This window comes from Phoenix dactylifera, chromosome 6 (genome assembly GCF_009389715.1).
Source record: "Phoenix dactylifera cultivar Barhee BC4 chromosome 6, palm_55x_up_171113_PBpolish2nd_filt_p, whole genome shotgun sequence".
Taxonomy (NCBI): domain Eukaryota; kingdom Viridiplantae; phylum Streptophyta; class Magnoliopsida; order Arecales; family Arecaceae; genus Phoenix; species Phoenix dactylifera.
The window spans coordinates 7,896,540-7,920,728 of NC_052397.1; the positions used below are offsets into that span (position 1 = coordinate 7,896,540).

General features: G+C 46.4%; 1 protein-coding gene across 1 annotated transcript; it reads right to left on the reverse strand.

Moving 5' to 3' along the window:
- Positions 1 to 1,705: 1,705 nt before the first annotated feature.
- Positions 1,706 to 24,189, reverse strand: LOC103695633 (IMPACT family member in pol 5'region). The gene is made up of 6 exons (XM_008777005.3): positions 23,902 to 24,189; positions 4,444 to 4,485; positions 4,242 to 4,357; positions 3,718 to 3,823; positions 3,491 to 3,544; positions 1,706 to 1,886 (listed from the first exon to the last, which is right to left on the reverse strand). Exons 1-6 carry the CDS (start codon positions 24,148 to 24,150, stop codon positions 1,743 to 1,745), a joined length of 711 nt encoding a protein of 236 aa, XP_008775227.2. The 5' UTR covers positions 24,151 to 24,189; the 3' UTR covers positions 1,706 to 1,742.

The following is a 24,189-nucleotide window of genomic DNA, read 5'->3' on the forward strand; positions in this document are numbered from 1 at the left end:
TAGATTACCTTGCCTCCAAAATCTACCACCATTGAGTGCAATGTTTCACTAATTACCCACTGGCTTATGCCCAAACATGCAACCACTGCAGCCTTTGTGGGGAAAAAACCAAAGCATTCGAATCTTGCCGTTGAATCAAGACTCGGGCATTGTCTCCGCCACCTTCAAGCATGCTCCCAGGAGAAGGCCTTGGCAAGCAATTGTTGTCTTCAGCCATGATCTGTACTGCTAAGGAATTGGGACGCTCAAATTTTGGAAGGTACAACTGAGGGCACCAACCAAATGGAAAGATTTCTGATCATCTATTTTTTATTATCAGCTTAGACCGTTCATTTGGTCTGACTCATTAGTCTGAAAAAAGATATGGTTGGGCTCATCCATGGGTGTTCATATCTATTCTGAATCCAAGAGCTTCAAAGAGTAAAATCCAAAGCTAATCTTAGAATCCTTGGACAAACAATAAGAGGTATCACCTAAAATTAACATTTTAGGCATCACCTAAAATGTGGATTCTGGTGCACTTGACATGAAAAACTAGAAATGGAGTTGTATTTGCTAAATCAAGACGAACCCACAACAAGTGCCTGCAAGGGTTAATGCTTAATTGATAGGCAGGACCTAAACTATTTGGTTCATATTTTCTGAAAAAAGGTGGTGTTCAAGTCTGCTCAAGATGAAGGGGCAAAGATCACCTAAAATTGATTATCCGAAATGAAATGTGAATGATGCAACATCGTGATCTAGATCAGGTACTGCAAGAACATCATATATTTATTAACATTATAGATTGTCATATTTAGTGGAGCAATTAGAAGCTCGAAGCATGGTAAGAGAAGACATTTAGCAATCGAAGAAATAGGTGTCCCAAATGCTCATTTGGAGAGTAATCTAAATACCATATGGATGCTCTGTTAGTAAATGGATTTCAGACACCTTGTTATATCCATCACAGAAATACAGACCGCAGAAAAGTCCACCGTAAATCTCGGCAAATCAAGGAAAACTATATATTTTGATCCAAGGAAAATTATGCTCATATACTTTCCACAACTGCTTTATGCAACACACCTGTTCTCCATCATTTGTCTTCATAGTCAATTCAGGAAAAGGCCTTCGTAAGTAAATCTATATTTTTATAAGCTCTTTACCATGCAAGTGAACATCTTCTGTTCTAGGATATGTAATTGAAAAAAAACAACTAGAAAAGATCAGCTTAAATCAATATATCCATTGTTAAAGAGAAGTATGGATCAAAACTAACCTGACTAATCATTCAGAAGCAAGGTGACAACAAACATGCAAATTAACATAGATTAAAAACTACTTCAATAATATCCAGATTAAAGCTATGATATTATGTTTTATTAACATTCAATATATAAAAAAAATAGGATTATAGATCAAATTGATCAGATTCTTATGACTTCATGTAAAATAATATGAACTATTTCTCTGAGCCCCATATCATAATCTGTATACATATCCACTGAAGATCATTATTTTTTTTAATAAAAAAAAAGGAACATATGTCTGCTGAAGATGAAGATGAGTCTGATAGGAGAGGATGGTACTACTACCAGAGGTGAATGAATCATTCAGGCTACTCACATAAACTGCTTTGCTTGGTCAACCAAACATGGTTGCTCCAAAGCACTCATCGTCATTTTACCCCCCTCCCCATCCCCCAACACCCCCCCCCCCAAAACAAAAAAAAACAAAATCCGTGTTAACGTTTATAGAACTCAATTTTTTCTGCTACAAATGGAGTTAATTGCATTCTCCAGGCTCTCAATTTTGTCATGTTCTACTTTAAAGGTGACCATAGTGATACCATCTTTACCAGTATCATAGTCCTGCTTGATGTCCTCAACTTCGAAATGCTTCAGCTGTTACAAACCATGCAGTTCAAAGAAATTGTAAGAGACTTTTTGGGCCCTGTCAGTATATAAGAAACTTTAAATAAAAAAAAAAATCCAATAACAATAAATGTCACATTATACTGATGGATTATATGATTGTTTTCTGTACAAAGTAATCCAAATACATACACCAACTGTATCAATATTGGCACATAAACTTAAGCCATAAGTATATGATAGATACAAACATTTACCGGTCACTTACATTGAAGGAAGAGCTCAAGCAACGAAAACAGATAAAACTTCACCTAAAAAGATTCTCAACAGTAATTTACGCAAAGTTAGGGAAGAGTACAACAGTAAGAGTGAATTTCCATTCAGTCTTCTATTTCTGCCCCATTTAATCTAACCACTTCATGTCTAGTCTGTATGGCAAAGTGCACTTAGCCACTAATGTATACAAGACAGTTATCATTATTTTCTTAGCACACAGTACTAGATTTTTGCCCCTAAAGTAATTATTACAAAGTCCAATGATGGTCAACATTTTACAATTGGCATGCACTATTTGATTATAAAGATCACATACCCTTAAAAATAATGTCAATCATAAGTTGATAAAATTCTCATCACATAATGTTATAAAGATAGGGGTAATATGCAACATTCCATTGATCAAGGAAGCCTCCATATAGAACTTACCTTATTTTAGTGAGTCCAATATAAGCTACCTCATATTAAAGTTTTAATTGTTTTGTAATAATGAAACAACAAACAGAGAGACAACAATATAGAGACAGTGCATATGCAAGGCCTATTAATTAGCCGATTCATTAACTTGCTGTATCTTGATAAGCCCAAAATAGAATACTTGGTTTTAAGAGCCAGACTATCTTGCAAAATTGAAACCAAAAACACAAGCTAATGATTTGTTGTGAGAACTGAGAACCTTCTATATTGGGTATTGCACCAACTTCAGGTTCAAAATCCCTTTGTCCTACCTCATACCTACTTTTAAGCTTCCAAACTATCTTTAGCTAATATTACTAGCTAATTACTAGTTAACTGACACATATTGTTTTCTTTTCTATTATTACACATCAAAACAGCAAAATCATAAAAAAAAAAAAAAGGTCTGAGATAACATTTTCAGTAAAATAATTAATTTTTCAAAAAATTTCCAATGCCCGCTGCTGCCTGATGTCTCCAAAACATGACCTGGGATAGCACAGAAGCTCTTCAATTCATGGCTTTCTTGGCGGGTATGTTCAGAATAATAGGTTGTTCTAAGAACAGTGAAAAATTCTCAATTTATGGAGCATGGAAACTGCTATGGAGATTAGAGTAGTATGTTCATCCCAAAATCAACATACTCAGGAATGACAGACTTTATGACAAAGGTCTACGTATGACTAAAGATATAGATAGTATTAAACCTTTGCCATGTTGCATGTGAAAAAATAAATAATGCAGTGATAAAACAGTGCATTTAAGGGAGCACAGTATCTGATCGAATAGAAAAGCTATTTGATGTCTTAATATGTTAAATTAGATACATTCAGGAATCTCAATTAGGTCAGTTTCACGAAATACGATGACAAATTAACATGCTTCAGTGGTTAAATACATACCTGATGATACACTACACCCAACAAATCAAATGGAATCTCCATACCAATTGGAGCCTGAAATTAGGGTTTAGGGTTTAGATATATGTCCGGATATTATAAGGAGTTGTAACAAGAAAAATGATAAGTTGATCAGTCAAACTAGTCTCTTCTAGTTTCCTTTTTTGCTTATAAAACCAAATAAACAAAACAGAGATAAGAAGCTAAACTTTGAGGGCATAGCACCTTACTTTGGGTTTCACAACACAAGTTGCAGCACCTTTTAGGCATTCTGAAGCAACACCAGCATAGGCCCTGACCAATCCTCCAGTTCCCAGCTCTATACCCCCGAAATACCTACAAGTAAGTGTTAGAGGTTACCAACTAAAAGCAAGATTTCAGTTCATGGGTACATATAATAGTAGGCATGGAAGAAAATAACACATGATTTCTAAATATCATCACAAGAGTGCAAGACAATTAGTTTGATAATACTTGAAGGTATAAGGATACCATGCACAATTTACCATATAAGAAGTCATTACACTGAAAGAACCTACCAGATGCAAAAAGTATAGATCTAATTTAATATTGATAATCATCACAATGTATCCATATTTGAACTCTAAAAACATATATTTCTAGATTGTAGCATCAACAAGTAACAGCTTAAGCATTCCTATTGGATTAAACAAAATCGTTGATAGATTGTTAGGTTTCAAGAGAAAAGAAAACATTATCTACAGAGCAATATACATTAGAGAAAAATGATCACCTGATCACAACAACCATCACCTTATCAATTCCAGAAGAGACAATGGCTGAATATATTGGTTTTCCAGCTGTACCTGATGGTTCTCCATCATCATTATACCGGTATTGCTCTCCAAGCTATATGAATAAGCATGTTAATTATCATAAGAAATTGTTGAAGCACATAAACTTCTGTGGACCATTAGAGAAGGGGGAACGGTCACCTTGTAGGCCCAGCAATTATGAGTAGCTCGAGGATCTTGGACCTAAGTTCATAAAATTAAAACAAAGCCAATCAAAAAATTATACAATAACTATTCCCTTGATATCTGTAGAATTCATAAGAGACAACAATGCACTCATAAAACGCAACCACCATAACTAAGCTCCAATAATTTCTGATATTTCATCAAGTCAAACAAAGGGATAGATGTCTACCACCCAATTTTTTTAAGATTCTAGGAATAAATATTTACTTATTGGATAAATAATTGTAGATGTTACATCAAGAAAGAAGAAGAATGCAATAGGCTCTTGAGGAGAGGACAAGCGTAGAGGCTCAGATATCCCAAGGGGAAGATAAGTATTTCTCCACTTCTGGAAAAGTATACTAGTAGCTAATTTTCACCAATTTGTGGCTTGATTCCATATGAAGCATCCAGAGTCCAGACATATTGAAGTTTGGTTCTTACAAGTTTTAAGGCATATAAATCACGACTAATAGTATGGATCCTTAATTTACACGTCCTATCATGCATTATAGCACACAAGAACTACTACCAATATCCATTTTTGTGCCTAATCAAAGCATGCAAAGGAAGCATATAATCTTATTTTTCTACAGACATTTTGTGCTGCAGAACACAATCAATGGTAAAGATCTTTAAATTTGAATGTCCAATCATTGACTTAAAAGTCTAGAGAAAAGTGAAAATCATGTAGTCCAACTCTCTCTCTCTCTCTCTCTCTCTCATACACAAACATATGTGTGCATGCACACCACACACACGCATATGCACATTTGCAAGCATCATGGTCAAGGCAAGGATCTGCTAGACATCCTAAGGCCTATCTATCATGTACATGGTCATGTAAGAACCCAAAAACTATTTCAACTCTATACCCTATTTCCAATCAAATCTAAGCTCACATCTTGCACATGAAAGCAGAGAGGAAACATCAAACTCTCAAGTTGAACATCGATTTACAATGCATAAAAATAAGCATGGGTATGGAGACAATCCAGGTTTAGATTTTACATATATAATTTCTTGCAAGAAATTGATGAGTTATGCCGTAGAAGAAGATAAACACATTGATACATGAACCAAAAAAAAAAGAAAGAAGAGGGGGAGGTGTTTTGAAATTGCACAAAACTTCTATATTTCAACCATGATGGAGTAGTTTCAAGTATATCTGATGTTTGAAACCATATAGTTTAGAAGCTTCATGTAACACACATCAAGGAGTAGACGCCATAAAAGCATTCCTTCAATGGCATGATCGTAATTACAAGGAAACAGAAACTACAAAATGTACCTATAATCATAGTTCCCAATCCCTATGGCATGACCAGCAGGATATTGGGATGGGGGGCCATCCCATGTGTCACGATGGAACTGTCCCACCATTGTCGCAACATCCTGGTCGGTGCAATGTAAAACATTCCTATCCCAAGTATCAAGAAAAACCAAGATGACCACATCCCATGGGATTTAAAACCTTGCCTATAGTATTTGTTTTATCCCTTGGTAAAGAAAATCTTGGTGAGGTGACATGATAGAGAGCAAAAAGTTTCTTTGAGAAGGACTACTTGGATAGGGCCAAAGGTTTAAGGAGAAGAATTAAGAGCCTAAGAAGAGTCATATTAGTATATATGTATTTGCTAATCAATTTATAAATAAATTGTACACTCTATTTATCATTTCAATATTTTATAATTTCCTGTTTTTGTGTGTTGATTTGTTTCAATATACCACTTTTGTAAAGTATCTCACATCCAAATTTATCATATACAACAGTTTCCAGAGTAAGTCACAACACGATCAGACTTGGGGCTCATCCCAACACTACAACCTCATATTTCCTGTTCCACAAAAATAGGAACATAAGTATCCTAAATTATACTACCACCAAACCTCTTTAAATCAATTTTTACATTTCTGTATTTGCATCACGTGGCTTAACTAACTAATAAGAAAGAAAAAACAAAAATAATCATATCGCGATCTTATTTTTTATTTTTTATTCAACTGAAAGATTTAGAATATTTTTTAAAAAAGGTTAAGAAGACTGAATGCTGGTTTCCTATTGTTTTTCAAGGATAGGTACTGATAAATATGGAATTCTTCCCTTACAACATGTGAGCAAGAAACATGATGTTGGATGACATTCCTATGCTTCAAAAACATTTTATTTTAACAAGGAAATTTTCTTTCTTTTTATGGTTAATGGGTATGAGAAATCAAAATTAGCACCTTCCAATATGATATACACATTTGGAAAATAAGCAAACTGATCTAACAGCAATGGAAGTACATTTCATAATCAATATTACTAATACCTGATAGTTTGTGCTTAAGTAATTCATGCTTCTACAACAACTAGTTTAAAAGAATGTGCAAATGTATGTGGTTACTAAAGTATTTCATATATAGGATAAATTTTAGGGTTTTTTGCATATATACCCTCCTAAATATTGAAATTGATATGAATACCCTCCTAAAATTGATATTTGCATATATATCCTCAAAAACACTTGTTTTGCATATATACCCTTTTTTTTCTTGCATACGTACCCACATCATGTAACATCGTTAGAAATTAGTTCACATGCAAAAAGTTCTAATTTTATTTTTGTCTATTTCAACTTGTATTAGTACCTGGATTAGTCGTGCCTGCTCCTTAATATTTTCTACAAAATATTACTCAAGAACAAGATAGATTCAACAATTAGATAACAAAAGGAGTTATGAAAATTCTTTCACTAATCATGAGATTATTCTATTTTATTCTTCTTCATTTATGACAACCATTATATCTTATTCCATCAAAAACTAGCTTGTAATGTTTATTGTTATAAATGCATATATGAGGGTATATATCAAAATATAGAACGAGATTAGAATATCTTAAAGGCGCACAATAGATTGCAAGCTTCTTTGCTACTACTGTGCTCATGAGTGGAAGAACAACATCAGACATCCCCAAGCAAAATCATTGAGGGCTTCAAAATCCTTTAGACTTACTAACAATCTTTGTGGCCATATGATAGAAAATCATCCCTTATGTTGTGTACCTTAAGCCACTTTTTTTGGAGCTTCGATTTCTGGAAGAAAAAAAGATTTAGTGTACGGGGTCCATTTTGTCACAGCAATTTTAAATCAGCCATCAACCTGCACATGAGAAATTTTCTAGCTCTAAAAGATAAACATAACAAATCTCATACACTAAAATATAGATGTTGCAAATCTCGCACAAAACTTCTCTTTAAACAATCCATAAAACTAAAAGCAGGATCTAACTATTTTCATGTTAAAAGGATACAATGAAGGGAGAACTTCGGCGGCAACAAGAGGATCTTAGATTCCGATGGCAAAACTCCGACGGATGGAAGAGAGGGAGAAAAGCTGCCTATAGTGAAAAAGAGAGTCGACGGAATAATTTTGATTTCAGACGGAGGAGCGAAAGAGAAAGATTTAAAGAGATCAAAAAATTCTCAAAGAAGGTAAAAATATTACTTTCCAGCAAGAACAGTTAATCTGTTACCTGCTTTACAAATAAAAAGATAATTTCATAATTTTCATTAATTTTTAATTTAAATAAATATGATTTTGGCCGATCACGTTAGTTGAATCGCTATGTCAAAGATATCCATATAAACATAGTGTTTTGTGAAAGCATGCACGCAAATATTAATATAGGAGGGTATTCATGCAAATTTCAAAATTTAGAGAGATATTTATGCAAAAATTCAGGAATTTTTTTGTGTGTATATCCTCCTAAATATAAAAAATTACATGAATACCCTCGCAAAATTACTATTTGCATGTATACCCGTATAAATATTTTATTTTTTTTTGCATGCTTACCCATTAAGAAGTTTTCAGTCATTTTAAATTTAAACCGCTAACTTAACAGCATTAGATGGCATGGGTGTATATGCAAAAGAAAAAAAAAGGAATGATATACATGCAAAACGAGTGTCTTATGATAGTACACATACAAATATTTATTTTAGGAGGGTATTCACGCAAATTTCAATATTTAGGAGAGTATGTACGCAAAAAATCCTAAATTTTAAAAAGTTTTAGCACCGATTAGGTGCTTGTATGCCTTCCTCATGAAATCTTTTTGGTATTTACATTCTCAATCTAGATAAGCTTAAGTTTTACTATGACCAACAAATCAATGTGAACTTAGATTTTGAAGGATGTGGAGCTCTTAGTATGCATAAAATCATGGAAATCCCAACTCAAGCAGAATTTCACCCATGGATTCCTCAAGGTCCAGCATGTTAGGATCCTTTCATAAAGAAGTTCAGAATTGTTTAAACCTCTAAAAGAGAAATCTAATTAGGGTTATTATGAGAGCTCAAAGTTGGAAAATATAAGCACTTTTATTTACTATTAGGATAAGAGTAACCTGATTGTTCCATTTTTGTCTTTGGATTGGAATGAAACCAAATTACAAAACTTAAGAACCTCGATGTTTATACATAACAGTTGCTGGATGCTTGTACTAATTCTGAAGCAAATAATGAAGGTTCGTCACAGTCTAGTGTGACTACATGTCTTAAGTCACATTACACTACATACATGTGGAACTTTTACAAAAAGACTTGAGGAAGCTTAATTAGAAAATTCTTTTAAAATCAATGAAAGCAGCCTACTTATGAAACATGTGCATGGTTACAAGATACAAATACAACTTGATACACATACCATAATATGACAAATTTTAAAATAGCATAATTTATACTTTATACAATAGAACCAACATCCATAAAATTTATCATTTGCTCATCACCAAAATCCATGGACAGCTACTAATAAAACATTAATGCAACATGTTGGGGGAAAAACCCCAAGTCATACCGCCACGGAGGCGCTCGGCCAAAAAGCGTCGACCGGAAAGGCGCTCGGCCGAAGAGTGCCGACCAAAGAGCACCAACCAGAGGGGTGCTCGGCTAGAGAGCGCCGATCTGAAAAGATGCTCGGCCCAAGAGTGCCGACCGGAGCGCCAAGAGGCGCTCGGACCAACCAACGAAGTAGGGGCGCTCGGCTAGAAAGAGCCGACCAAAGGGCGCCGACCAGGAGCATTAGAAGCGACCCCGCCACAGGGCGCCCCATTGGGCGACCAGCTCGGCTCGGCACCCCTGCCGAGCCGATTGCCTTGACCAGATGTTCAACTCCTACCTAACCCCCTGAGGGACTTGACAACTCCACTACAACCTGCCGCTATCTCCAAGCCGTCAAGGCATAAGATCTCCGCAGGTATTTGGCACGACCTGCCATTAATGCATGAGACCTCCTCAAGTCTCCGATGCGCTCAGTCATTTAATGAACACGGCTCAAGACGATCTCCGGATTACTGAACCATCAAAGCGTATGGCTCTCCCTGACCGCCGGTTAATTCGGTAATAAATGCGCTTACCATCCATGGACCCCGGGCCTACCACGGTCGGCGGTTCAACCACTCCAACAGGACTGATCGACCGTGACAACTCTCTGGTTCCGGTCTGAGTCGGCCTTATTTTTCACTATGCCATTAATGGGCCAAATCGTGCCCAATTATTACAAAAGAGGACAAACTCCCTGTCACCTCCTGGGCAACATAAAATCCCTCTATAAAAGGGAGCCTGGGAGGAAAGAGAGGGGGAGGGACCGAAACACAACAGCACAGATAATTAAGCACCAATATCCTCTTATTCTTCTTCACCCTCTGGCTTGCTCTCTCCACATATTTGCCCCCTCTGACTTAAGCATCGGAGGGCCGGCGCCGGGGAGCCCGGCCACCGGCTTCTTTTTTGCAGGACGGGACAGGACAGGACGCACTCTCCTCTCCGCTCTCTCACACACCCCAGGAGGGCACAGGAGGACGCAGCCGGCCGGCGCACCGCCGTCCGCCCTCCCCGCGGCGGAGCTCCTCCTTCCCCAGCTTCGCGGCGGCCCCCGGGTCCAATTTCCAGCAACAGTTGGCGCTAGAGGAAGGGCCCGAGTTCGCTGCCATGAAGCTAAGAAGCAAAGGGGCTTCCAATGCCTCTCGACGTCCTCCATCCAGTCCTGAGCATTCCGTCCGGAACTCACCACCTCCGGCCGAGTCAACCCCTCAAGTTCGGCCGGAGCAGTTTGATGCCCTGGTGCAACAAGTGCAAGCCTTGGCTACCGCTGTCCAAAGCTTGCAACCCAGGGGCGTCCCAACGGCACCGCCTCCTCCGGCTCCAGCTCAACCGGAGCCTCCTACAAGCGGACTTCCCCTTCGAGGTCAGGACTCTCAAGTCCAGGCCTCCCTCTGGAGAGAGCGCCCAGCCAGAGGCTACGGAGGCTGGCCACAGCCTTCAGAAGCTGAGTCGGTTCCAGGGCAACCTGCGCTCGAACGAACCGCTGCAGCAATCCTCCAGAATGATGAACTCGACAAGAAGGTCGAGAAGCTGGAGCGCCAAATCCAGGCACTCCACGGGAGAAAATCAGGACGTGATAACGACTTCGAGTTCACTACGAAGTCACCCTTCTCCCCGGAGATCGAAGATGAACCGGTCCCACTACGGTTCAAGATGCCCCAGGTGGAGCCCTACAACGGCAAGGCTGATCCCCTTGACCACCTGGAGAGTTACCGGGTCTTAATGGCCCTACAAGGAGCCTCGGAGGCCATGATGTGCAAAGCTTTTCCGGCGACACTCCGAGGGCCAGCCCGGCTTTGGTTCACCGGGCTGAAGCCGAGTACTGTCTCTTTCTTTAAGCAGCTCGGCAGACAATTTGTTGGCAACTTTGCCGCCAGCCAGCCCCAGCGGCGGACATCCGACTCCCTCCTTGATATCAAACAAAAGGAGGGAGAATTCTTCAAGAAGTACTTGGACCGGTTCACCGCCGCAACATGGGAGGTCCGGGAGCTTGACAAGTCAATCGCCATGTCGGCGTTGAAGACTGGAGCGCGGTCCTACAGATTCCTCTTCTCGATCGAGAAGAATTTCCCCACGGACCTCACCGAAATGTTCGCTCGGGCGCGAAAGTATGCCAAGGCAGAAGAAGCCGTGGCGGTTAGGCGGGGCGGGACCGAGCAGAACCCCAAGAAGAGACGTCGCGAGGAGCGCGGCCAGCCCAGAAGCCCGTCTCCGCGACGAGCTAAAAATCCGCCCCGCCCGAAGAGTCCACCCCGGTTGAGAGGACCGCCACAGCAGAAGTCACCACTCCGCCCGAGGTTCCCACTGCAGGCCCGTGCACCCGAAGGGAGGTATGAAAAGTATACTCCCCTCAATGCTCCTCGGGCTGAAATCCTCATGGAGATTGAGAGTCGGGATTGCATCCGGCTCCCACCTCCGAAGCCAGACACCAGAATCCGGCGTGATCTCCGGAAGTATTGCCGTTTCCACCGGGATCACGGCCATGATACCGAGGATTGTTATCAGCTCCGAAATGAGATCGAAGCACTCATTCGCCGAGGGGTGCTCGATCGGTTTGTGCAAGGCCGGCGTGAAGGGAAGAAGCCAGCCGAAGGAGCAGCACAGCCTGAAGGTTCAAATGCCAACAGGCCCATCGCCGGCGTCATCAACACTATCCGAGGCGGGACCTCGGCTGGGGAAGCCTCAGGGGAAGAAGCCTCCTCGAAGCGCCCGCGCACCTCTGAAGCCATCTCCTTTTCAGATGATGATCTAGAGGGAGTCGAAACTCCCCATGATGATGCCGTGGTCATCTCCATGATCATAAATAAATTTGATGTAAAACGCATCCTGGTTGATAATGGAAGCTCGGCGAATGTTTTGTATTTTGGTGCTTATTGTAAAATGGGGATGACAAAAGAACAGCTACGGAGGATGAATGCTCCGCTAGTTGGATTCACTGGGGATTCAGTCCCAGTAGAGGGCGAGATCGACCTTCTGGTCACAGCCGGGCTCGCCCCTCGTGAAAGTACCGTGGGTATGAGCTTCCTTGTAATACGCCTGCCCTCGGTTTACAACGCCATCCTCGGAAGGCCAGGACTCAACGCCCTCCGAGCAGTAGTCTCAACTCACCACCTGCTGATGCGATTCCCTACCAGCCAGGGAGTCGGTGAAGTTCGAGGGGACCAAATGGTGGCAAGACGATGCTACCTAGCGACCCACGAAGCAAGACAACCAGCCGAGGTGCCTGCCCCAACGACTGACCAGCCCTCAACCGAAGTTATGGAGGCACGGGTCAACCCCCAGAAAGAGCGGGTAGAGCCTGGTGAGTTGTTAATTCAAGTTCCCTTACGAGAGAACTTTTCCGAGCTAACCGTGCAGGTCGGCTCTGGCCTTGGCGAACACGAAAGGAGTCGCCTCGTCAACTTCCTACGGAACAATATGAATGTCTTCGCATGGTCGCCTGCAGACATGCCAGGGATAGATCCGGAGGTCATGGTCCACCGGCTTCAGGTGAAGCCGACCTGCAAGCCCGTGCGACAAAAGAAATGAGGCGCCGCCCCGGAACGACAACGAGCAGCAGCCGAGGAGGTCGGCAAGCTCCTTGAAGCCGGCTTCATCCGGGAGATATCCTACCCGGAATGGCTTGCTAATGTGGTCCTCGTCAAGAAAGCCAACAGGAAGTGGCGTATGTGCGTGGACTACACCGACCTGAATAAAGCCTGCCCGAAGGACAGCTTTCCACTTCCCAGCATCGACCAGCTCGTGGACTCCACCTCGGGTCACGAGCTGCTGGCATTCATGGACGCCTTTTCCGGATACAACCAGATCCGCATGGCGCCAGAAGATGAGGAAAAGACAGCCTTCATCACCGACGGGGGAACCTACTGCTACAAAGTGATGCCATTCGGCTTGAAAAACGCCGGGGCAACTTATCAAAGGCTGGTCAGCCGGATCTTCAAAGACCAAATAGGCCGAAACATGGAGGTCTACGTGGATGACATGCTGGTGAAAAGCAAGGTGGCGCAAGACCACATAGCCGACCTCAATGAAGCATTCTCCACACTCCGAAAGTACCAGATGAAGCTCAACCCAGCTAAATGTGCATTCGGGGTCACCTCCGGCAAATTCCTCGGCTTCATCATTACACAACGAGGAATTGAGGCCAATCCAGAGAAGATCCGAGCTCTCCAAGAGATGACGCCTCCCAGGACGGTCAAAGAGGTACAGCGGCTCACGGGCCGAGTGGCAGCCCTCGGGAGATTCATCTCCCGCTCGGCCGAGCGCTGCCTTCCATTCTTTGCAGCCCTCAAGAAGCCGAAGAACTTTTTGTGGTCGGACGAGTGCCAGCAATCTTTTGAAGAGCTCAAGCACCTACTGGCTTCCCCTCCCCTGCTCATGAAGCCTCAACAGGGTGAGCTCCTCTACTTGTATCTAGCTGTCTCCCCTGTAGCAGTAAGCTCGGTCCTGGTCCGAGAGCAGTGCAAACTCCAGAAGCCAGTATATTATACCAGTCGGGTCTTGAGGGACGCCGAGACCCGATACTCCAAGCTTGAGAAGACCGCCTATGCTTTGGTCATCTCGGCTCGGAGGCTCCGACCCTACTTCCAAGCTCATACAGTGGCTGTGCTGACTGACCAGCCGGTCAAGCAGATCCTGCAGAGATCAGATCGTGCGGGTCGGATCACTAAATGGGCCATTGAGCTCGGGGAATTCGACATCGAGTACCGGCCCAGACCGGCGATCAAAGCACAAGCACTCGCAGACTTTATAGTCGAGTGCACCATACCGGATGAGGTCGAGCCTGAACCTGAGCCACCGGTGGAGCAGACCCCGAGTTTGACATGGACTTTGCATGTCGATGGCTCTTCAAACTCGGGGGGTAGCGGAGCGGGACTTATCCTCACCAGCCCAGAGGGGGTGGTTGCCGAGCAAGCCTTGCGCCTCGAATTTCCTGCTTCAAATAACATGGCGGAGTATGAGGCACTTGTCGCCGGGCTTAAGCTAGCCAAAGAGCTAGGAGTGAAGGACTTGAAGGCCTTCAGTGATTCTCAGCTCGTCGTCAACCAAATTGTGGGCGGCTTCGAAGCCAGAGACCCGACCATGCAGAAGTATCTTCAGAAGGTACGGGATCTCGTCTCGACCTTGGAATCCTTTCATATTCAACATGTTGCCAGGTCGGAGAACCTAAGGGCCGACCAGCTATCAAAGCTGGCGTCCTCTCGCATGAGCGAGCTTCCCAAAGAGGCAGTACTGGAATATCTCCAAAAGCCCAGCACAGACGAGCCCGAGCAGACCCTCTGCACTGAGTTCGAGCCAAGCTGGATGGATGAGCTCACCAGCTACCTGCAAGACGAAGTCCTCCCCACCGATGAACGAGAGGCTCGCCGAATCAAGCGCTCCGCCACCCGATACATACTATATGAGGGAAGGCTCTATCGGAGATCTTTCACGTCTCCCCTCCTCAGATGCCTCCGCCTAACGGAGGCTGATTACGCCATGCGCGAAGTCCATGAAGGAATCTGTGGAAATCATCTGGGAGGGCGAGCATTGGCCCACAAAATTCTACGCCAAGGATACTATTGGCCGACACTCCAGAAGGATGCTATGGGCTTCGTCAAAAGATGTGACTGGTGCCAAAGGAACGCCAATGTTCAGCGCCGGCCCTCGGCTCCTTTGACTTCTATCAGCTCCCCTTGGCCCTTTGCCCAGTGGGGAATTGACATTCTAGGGCCATTTCCACTGGCCACCGGGCAAAGGAAGTTCCTGGTCGTCTCCATCGACTATTTCACAAAGTGGGTGGAAGCTGAGCCCCTCGCCCGGATCACCGAGTAGAAGATGCGGGATTTCGTCTGGAAGTCCATTATCTGCAGATTCGGGCTTCCCCGCATCCTTATCTCTGACAACGGTCGCCAGTTCGACAACATTCACTTCAGAGAGTTCTGCTCCGAGCTTGGCATTGACCATCGCTTCACCTCGGTCGCGCACTCTCAGACGAACGGAGAAACCGAGGTAACTAACCGTACTATTTTGCAGGGTCTCAAAGCCAGGCTCGACAAATCCAAAGGACAATGGGTCGAAGACCTATACAATGTCCTGTGGGCTTACCGGACCACGTTCCACGTCCCCACCGGCGAGACTCCCTTCAACCTGACATACGGGACGGAGGCTGTCATCCCACTGGAGATTGGGATTCCTTCTCCAAGAGTCGAGCATCACGACGCCAGCTCCAACTCTTTGCAGCTCAGAAGCAACCTTGACCTAGTCGAGGAAACAAGGGAGGCCGCCCGAGTTCGTATGGCGAGGTACCAGCAAAAGACAGCTCAGTACTACAACGCCAGGGTCAAAGTCAAATCTTTCAGACCAGGGGACCTTGTCCTCAGAAGAGCTGAGGCCTCCCGACCAACTGAGCAAGGAAAGCTGGCCCCAAACTGGGAAGGACCATACCGAGTCACGCGCATCCGCCGACCCGGAACTTACAAATTGGAGTCTCTAGATGGGACTCCCATTCCGCGGAGTTGGAACTCTGAAAATCTCCGCATGTACCACCAGTAGAACCCTAAGGGGTTCCCCATTATTCAACCATTGAATTTCATTCTATGAATTTCATTTCACAATAAACTGATGGTTTGCGTGCTTATTCCGAGCTCACCAATTCTCCCGATTATCTCATGCCATCAGGTTTATTCTTCTTCCCTGACCACGGTTGGGATGCCCCGGTGCCTCGGGATGATGGAGTACCTACGCGGGCTCCCTGAAGATGTTCGTGAGTTCGTGGCGCGCTCTCCACCGGCAACGAGCTCGGCTCGTTCTCCTACCCTGACCACGGTCAGGATGCCCCGCCACAACGAGATGCCCCGATTCGTCGGGATGGCCCGAGACGTCGGGGTGCGGTCTTAAGTGACCGGACGAGCTCGGCTCGTGCTCCATCGACTATTGAGTAGCGGTCCTCTCTGACCGGACGAGCTCGGCTCGAGCTCCATCGACCATTGAGTAGCGGTCCTCTGACCGGACGAGCTCTGACCGGACGAGCTCGGCTCGTGCTCCGTCGACTATGAGTAGCGGTCCTCTCTGACCGGACGAGCTCGGCTCGTGCTCCATCGACTATTGAGTAGCAGTCCTCTCTGACCGGACGAGCTCGGCTCATGCTCCATCGACTATTGAGTAGCGGTCCTCTCTGACCGGACGAGCTCGGCTCGTGCTCCGTCGACTATGAGTAGCGGTCCTCTCTGACCGGACGAGCTCGGCTCGTGCTCCATCGACTATTGAGTAGCGGTCCTCTGACCGGACGAGCTCGGCTCGTGCTCCATCGACCATTGAGTAGCGGTCCTCTGACCGGACGAGCTCGGCTCGTGCTCCATCGACTATTGAGTAGCGGTCCTCTCTGACCGGACGAGCTCGGCTCGTGCTCCGTCGACTATGAGTAGCGGTCCTCTCTGACCGGACGAGCTCGGCTCGTGCTCCATCGACTATTGAGTAGCGGTCCTCTCTGACCGGACGAGCTCGGCTCGTGCTCCGTCGACTATGAGTAGCGGTCCTCTCTGACCGGACGAGCTCGGCTCGTGCTCCATCGACTATTGAGTAGCGGTCCTCTGACCGGACGAGCTCGGCTCGTGCTCCATCGACCATTGAGTAGCGGTCCTCTGACCGGACGAGCTCGGCTCGTGCTCCATCGACTATTGAGTAGCGGTCCTCTCTGACCGAACGAGCTCGGCTCGTGCTCCGTCGACTATGAGTAGCGGTCCTCTCTGACCGGACGAGCTCGGCTCGTGCTCCATCGACTATTGAGTAGCGGTCCTCTGACCGGACGAGCTCGGCTCGTGCTCCTACCCCGACCTCGGCCGGGATGCCTCGAGACGTCGAGATGCCCCGGTTTATCGGGATGCCCCGATGCGTTGGGATGCGGTCTTCATTGACCAAGACGAGCTCGGCTCGCTGTCCGCCGGCTTCAGCCGACGAGCTCGGCTCGTTCTCCATCGCCGGATTTCTCTGCCGACGTCCCCAAAGAACGGAGTACGAGCAGAGAAGCGTCTCCAGTCGCCTCGGCGCAAGGACGCACACGGTACAAGGTACCCATTTATTTAATGTTTTTACATTTCTGCTTTTGGATTTCTCTCTGCCGACGTCCTCAAAGAACGGACACCGAGCAGAGGAGCATTTTCAATCGCCTCGGCGTGAAACACTCACGATACCAACAAACTTAGCATAAACAGTGTTGAATCCCCGTCACGAGCTGACGAGCATTCGACCCATTCGCTGGAAAAGAATCCGACCCGCCCCGGCAATGTGGGGCTCGGACCCAAAGTTTACTAACTTTGCTAAAAAGTTGTCCCAGTGACCGCTTTAGGGCTTGGTCGAAATCTGGGCTAGGCTCGGAAAGACTCTCCGAGCCCAAATCCCTTAAGCACAAGCATTGCTATACCACTGGTCGAAGGGCCGAGCAATGGAGCTCGGCTAGCCAAACCTAAAACCAAACCCTGTGGCGGGTAAAGCTGAGGCCCTAGGGCCCATGTCCTCGGAACCTAAAATGGATCCGAGCAGAGAAACTTGGACTACAACAGACGAGTTTCCAGAAAAGTATATTCATTTCAAAAAGCCCGTAGGCTGAGTACAAAATTCGGGTTCGGCCCTTACAAGTATGGGGGACCATCCCGACTTTACAAAAATAACAAAATTACACTCTAAGGCTCGAGCTCGACCACTTCGGCTTCGGCAGTGTCGGGGGCGGCGGGCTCAACAGCCGGGACCTCCTCGGCCTCAACAGCGATAGGAATAGCCTCGGAGGCGACCTCGGCAACTTCGGGGACGGCTCCGGCCGCCTCGGCCAGACCTCCCTGGTCGGCCCCCGGAGTTTCTGCCTCCGCCTCCGGCCTTTCGACTCCTGCTCCCGGTCGGAGCAGGTTTACATCAAAATCCGGGAGGAGCCGCCGCAGCTGGTTGCGGAAGTCCCGAAAGCCCTGGATTAGCCCATTCACGCCCTCTTCTGCTAAGAGGTCGCGGAACTCCTCCGACTCGCGAAAGAGCGCCACCGCGCTCTGGGCTTGCTCCCGAGCCTCGAGCTCCCGAGCCTCATGATAGGTGGCCTTCCGCTCGAGGTCCCTTAGCTCCCGCTCGAGCTCTAAGTGGCGAACGCGGGCATTCCCCACCTCCTGCTCACGGGAGGCCAGCGCTTCCTCGGTTTTGGCCAACCGAGCCTCTGCGGCGCGCAGCTCGGACCTCGCCAGTGCATGCGCGCCCTTCTCCTCATCGAGCTCTGCGGTAAGAGCTCGAACCCCCTCCTCGGATGCTCCAACTTTTTCCTGGAGCACCTGACGTTCGGCCTCGGCGGCTTGGTACTTCGCCTCGGCGGCTAGGTACCTCGCCTGGGCCTCGTCATAACCGCGCTGGCACCTCCGGGCCTTCTCCCGGTATTCTTGGACTAGGTGCATCAGCATCTCCGTCTCGTGCAAATGCTGTAAAAGAGACGAAAAGAAAAACATAAGGCGCCACTAGTAAAAAACCTATACAGATTACACAGGTGGAAAATTTTACTTACCCGGATGGCGTTACAGCGGGTAATGTCCATGAAAGCATTGTAACTCATGGACTGCATCGCGGCCCGGTCGGTTGGGAGCAGCGCGACCCGGAATATCTCACGCGCTACTCGAGGGTTTTCGAGGGCTGAATCACCCTCGAATACCGACCAGGTGAGTGCGAGGGGCACCCGTTCTTCCAAGCCCGATGGGCCCGGAAGGCCAGCATCGGCTGGCCTAGGCGGAGCCGACCCCAAGAATCCCTGATTGCTCCCCAGCTCGGAGCTAGGGGGTTGGGGTCGAACGAGCGGCTGATTTGACCGCCGCACAACTATAGCGGCGCGTGCAAGCACGGGACCCGCGGAACTCCTCCCCTGGTCGGCAACTGAAGCGTCCTGCCGACCAGGAATCTGCGCTAAAGGCGCTGGGCATGGGGGCGCCACCGAGGCTTCTCTGGAGCCCGAGCCCCCGGAATCCGCGCCCTCCCTCCGACCAGCTTCGGGGCGCACGGGCTGAGAAGGGCCCGCCGCGGGGCGAGAAGGACCCGCCTCGGCCACCGCTGCCGCCGGGGGCGCTGGGGTCGCCGAGACCTTCTGTTTCTTCCTCGGCTCGGTGGGCTCGCCCGAGAGCTCGGCTGCCCTCTTCTGGAAGCGGGCGTAGAGGACTTCGTTTTTCGTCACCATCTTTGCGATATCTGCAAAGGCAAAAAGGATTAGAACATTAGAACAGTAAGGAAATAAAAAGACATCTTGTAATTACTTACCGTGGAGACGCGCCGAGCTCAAGCCCACGTTCACCAAAGCGTCCTCACATATGAGGCCGTTCAGTAAGATGCCGTCCCCGAGAATGCGGATGGCGTCGAGGATCCCCTGCTCACGCGGAGAAAGCTGGGGGGGCCTGTTGATAGACTTAAGCTGGGCCGGCCCCCACCTGGGGTCAAACCCCCAGGACCGTTCAGAGCCAAGGAAGAAGAATTTCTCCTTCCAGCCATGAATGGACGAGGGGGCACCATGAAAGAGTGGCCGACCCGCCCGAAGGGCGATGTAAAGCCACTCCCCGTCTCCCGGATTCGACTTAAAGATAAAAAGTCGCCGGAAAACGTTGACAGAGGTCGGAATCCCCTGCAGTAAACACAGTGACAGAAAGCCCATCACTGTCCTCCAGGCATTCGGAGTGAGTTGCGCCGGAACCAACTGGCATACCGTCAGCAACTCATTCACAAAGCCGTGAAGAGGAAATCGGAGGCCGGCCTAGAGTGATTCCAGGTGCACTCCAATCCGGCCTACCGGAGGATCGGTTATCCGATCCCTTCGCCTGGCGGGCTCCAAACGGAACCCCTGAAGAGGAAAAAACCACTCTTCGGTCATTTCGACCTCCAGGACGCTCATGGTAGATGCAACCTCACTGGGAAGAGAACCCATTGAGAAAGAGAGATTAAAAAGAAAAAGGGGGACCTGGGGAAGACGCCGGAGAAAAGAACTTCGGACTGTGAAAAGCTGGGAGAAGAAAAGCTAGAAGCAGAAGGCAATAGGAAGGGGACGGAGGGCCAGGGGGGAGTTTATATAAACCTCCCCAACGGCCCCGATCGGCAAAAGAAAAGCCGCACCCCGTTGAGATGACCACACGTGTCGGTCCAAAAGACAGAACGACGCATTTAATTAGGGCTAACGCTTCGAACGCCGAAGCGCCCCATCGGATCGTGCGGCCCCATCATGAGCCCACGGCGCGAGGACGCCTCGCAAAAGGTGTCCCAATAATGAGGATTTTCGGGAAAGAAGAGACGCCGCCTATTAAAGGCATTTCGAAGCGTCCGATAATTCAAAATGCGCAATAAATTAAAATTTTCGGAATTCGTAACGCCCCAACTAAAGCTACTTCCCGCGTTCCAGCTGGTAGCCAACTGGAACTCGGAAGTCGGGGGGTAGTGTTGGGGGAAAAACCCCAAGTCATACCGCCACGGAGGCGCTCGGCCAAAAAGCGCCGACCGGAAAGGCGCTCGGCCGAAGAGTGCCGACCAAAGAGCACCAACCAGAGGGGTGCTCGGCTAGAGAGCGCCGATCTGAAAAGATGCTCGGCCCAAGAGTGCCGACCGGAGCGCCAAGAGGCGCTCGGACCAACCAACGAAGTAGGGGCGCTCGGCTAGAAAGAGCCGACCAAAGGGCGCCGACCAGGAGCATTAGAAGCGACCCCGCCACAGGGCGCCCCATTGGGCGACCAGCTCGGCTCGGCACCCCTGCCGAGCCGATTGCCTTGACCAGATGTTCAACTCCTACCTAACCCCCTGAGAGACTTGACAACTCCACTACAATCTGCCGCTATCTCCAAGCCGTCAAGGCATAAGATCTCCGCAGGTATTTGGCACGACCTGCCATTAATGCATGAGACCTCCTCAAGTCTTCGATGCGCTCAGTCATTTAATGAATACGGCTCAAGACGATCTCCGGATCACTGAACCATCAAAGCGTATGGCTCTCCCTGACCGCCGGTTAATTCGGTAATAAATGCGCTTACCATCCATGGACCCCGGGCCTACCACGGCCGGCGGTTCAACCACTCCAACAGGACCGATCGACCGTGACAACTCCCTAGTTCCGGTCTGAGTCGGCCTTATTTTTCACTATGCCATTAATGGGCCAAATCGTGCCCAATTATTACAAAAGAGGACAAACTCCCTGTCACCTCCTGGGCAACATAAAATCCCTCTATAAAAGGGAGCCTGGGAGGAAAGAGAGGGGGAGGGACCGAAACACAACAGCACAGATAATTAAGCACCAATATCCTCTTATTCTTCTTCACCCTCTGGCTTGCTCTCTCCACATATTTGCCCCCTCTGACTTAAGCATCGGAGGGCCGGCGCCGGGGAGCCCGGCCACCGGCTTCTTTTTTGCAGGACGGGACAGGACAGGACGCACTCTCCTCTCCGCTCTCTCACACACCCCAGGAGGGCACAGGAGGACGCAGCCGGCCGGCGCACCGCCGTCCGCCCTCCCCGCGGCGGAGCTCCTCCTTCCCCAGCTTCGCGGCGGCCCCCGGGTCCAATTTCCAGCAACACAACATAAACTAAACGAGAATTCAATTGGTCAAGACATAATGCAATCAAAAACGGAATCCTCAAAACCACGAAATAATGTCTGAGGGTCATGGACTTATGGTCCCAATCTTCCATTTATGTCAAAGATAATAAAATTATATCAATTTCAATAGAATGATGTTTTGTTATTAAGATGGGCGGAATGGAGCTGCTGTAGTTCTAGGGCCAAGCCTTTCTATTCTAATTGCTAAGAGTGGAATGCTAATAGGTGATGATAAGAATGATAATCTCACATCCTCACATTGATAACGATAGGGCCACTAGACATGACAATGATGATGATGTTGCTTATGCATAGGTCCAACAAGACATGTAGAACATTTCCTTAATAGACCAACTTTGACTATCCACACTGAGGATATTGGTCATGATGCTTAGGCATAACCTAATCAAACTAAGCTATCAGGAATCTCTCAGTGCCTTATCCTCATACTGTGACTCATCTCAAGTTTCCCAATGCAGGAGATGTTTTACCTGTAATATGGCTAGCACAACATTTATGCTTATAATTCAGATGCTAAATGAGAGATAAGACAAAGGAAATGGCTAACACAATATTTATACTTATAATTCAGATACTAAATGGGAGGTAAGATAAAGGAAACAAGAAGTTTCAGCATGATGATCACAGAACTAGATCCTATGAAAGACACCATCATGCATGAAAGCTATGCTGGTGGAGCTTAATACAATTCAAATTGAAAGACATATGGACTTCACATGAGGCAAAGAGTTCCGTAAATCTATCATAATAATGGCAAAACATTGCCTCGGACATCCTATATTTACTCTGAAGATGCCTCACCTTCTAAAAAGTCAACAAGGAGCCTACTACCTGAAGTTATCACACCTACAGCTATTCCTCAGCCACTAAATGCCAACTGTATGTCAACATATAGACATGGCCTGAACTTATAGGTGCAGCAACACCAACGGTCTCTGATGTTAATACTGATCCCTTGAGTATATAGATGTTGTGAGTGGGCACTATGACTACTACTCTAGTACATAAGACATTTAAAATAAGTATAAATTTAGGATCTAGCATATCGATATGGACCAAAGATAATATTTACAAACTAAGTTGATATATGATTTAGTGGAACGAAGAGGTTTTGACAATTCTTTTCACAATCAGCATGCCTTTTAAGTTACTTATCAAATTCTTTTAAGTATTTTTAAGTAATTACATATTTTCTAATAACTTTTAAATTTAGCTTTTCTCTTCTTTGTTTCTGTGTATATGGTTACGCATGGTGAAATTTCGCCTTAGTCTTCATGACAGACTTTGCCAAATACTATAATGTCAGATGTTGGAACTTTTTATCAGCAATCAGCATTCTTCCTTCTGCAATCTCGGATGCTATAAATTAGAGCATTTTTTTTCTGTTGGTGAATCTATTTTAAATGTCACAACTTCACTAATATCTTGAACCATCCAAGCAAATCTTTCATGAGTTCATTTTAGCTGCAAAACTATCTGAAAGCAACAACTCATAATCTAACCTGATGCCCATTATTTATTTGATAACATATCATGCAATTTCTCTGTAGCAACAGAAATTTTTTAGAAGTGATGGTTCCTAAGTCTACCAGTCAAGCAGCATCAAATATTGAATTTACAATATATAATAAATACCAAGATGTAATATAGCCAACTTGGTTCCAACACATCTAACAAAAAATTATAATCAACCGGGATAATTAACTATCAGAAGAATGATCATTTCAAATAACCATTAGATGGTCGATACAATTACAACAAAGAGATATTTACCAGACGAGAACATATAATCCACACAAATCCAACCTAAATATCAAAACAAAATGATAAAAATTTGAATTAAAGAGTAAAACAATTGTCCTTTTGGTACCTTTGACATTTAGGAAAAATCCACCCCTAGTATCGAAAGGAAATGATAATATTCGAATTATATCGTGACAAGACTAGAAAAACAAAAGAAAAGAGCAAGAAGGGAACCTCGGAGAGGAAGGAGTGGGCGGAGCGCTCGTCGGAGATGGGGGCGGCGATGGCGATAAACTTGCTCTTCTTTATCTCGCGCTTGCAGGTCGCCCGTTCCTTCAGCGTGGTGTACGGAGACAGCGGCGACGACGACGACATCGGGCGAAGATTTCCGGCGCCGGCGAGCAGCGTCGCAGCAGCGTCCGCTCTCGAGGCGGTGAGGAGGAGCGCAGGGGAGCAGAGCCAAGGCGATATTCTCAGCGCCATTTGGGATCGGGCCGTTTAAAGCCGCCTTGGGTCCGTCCG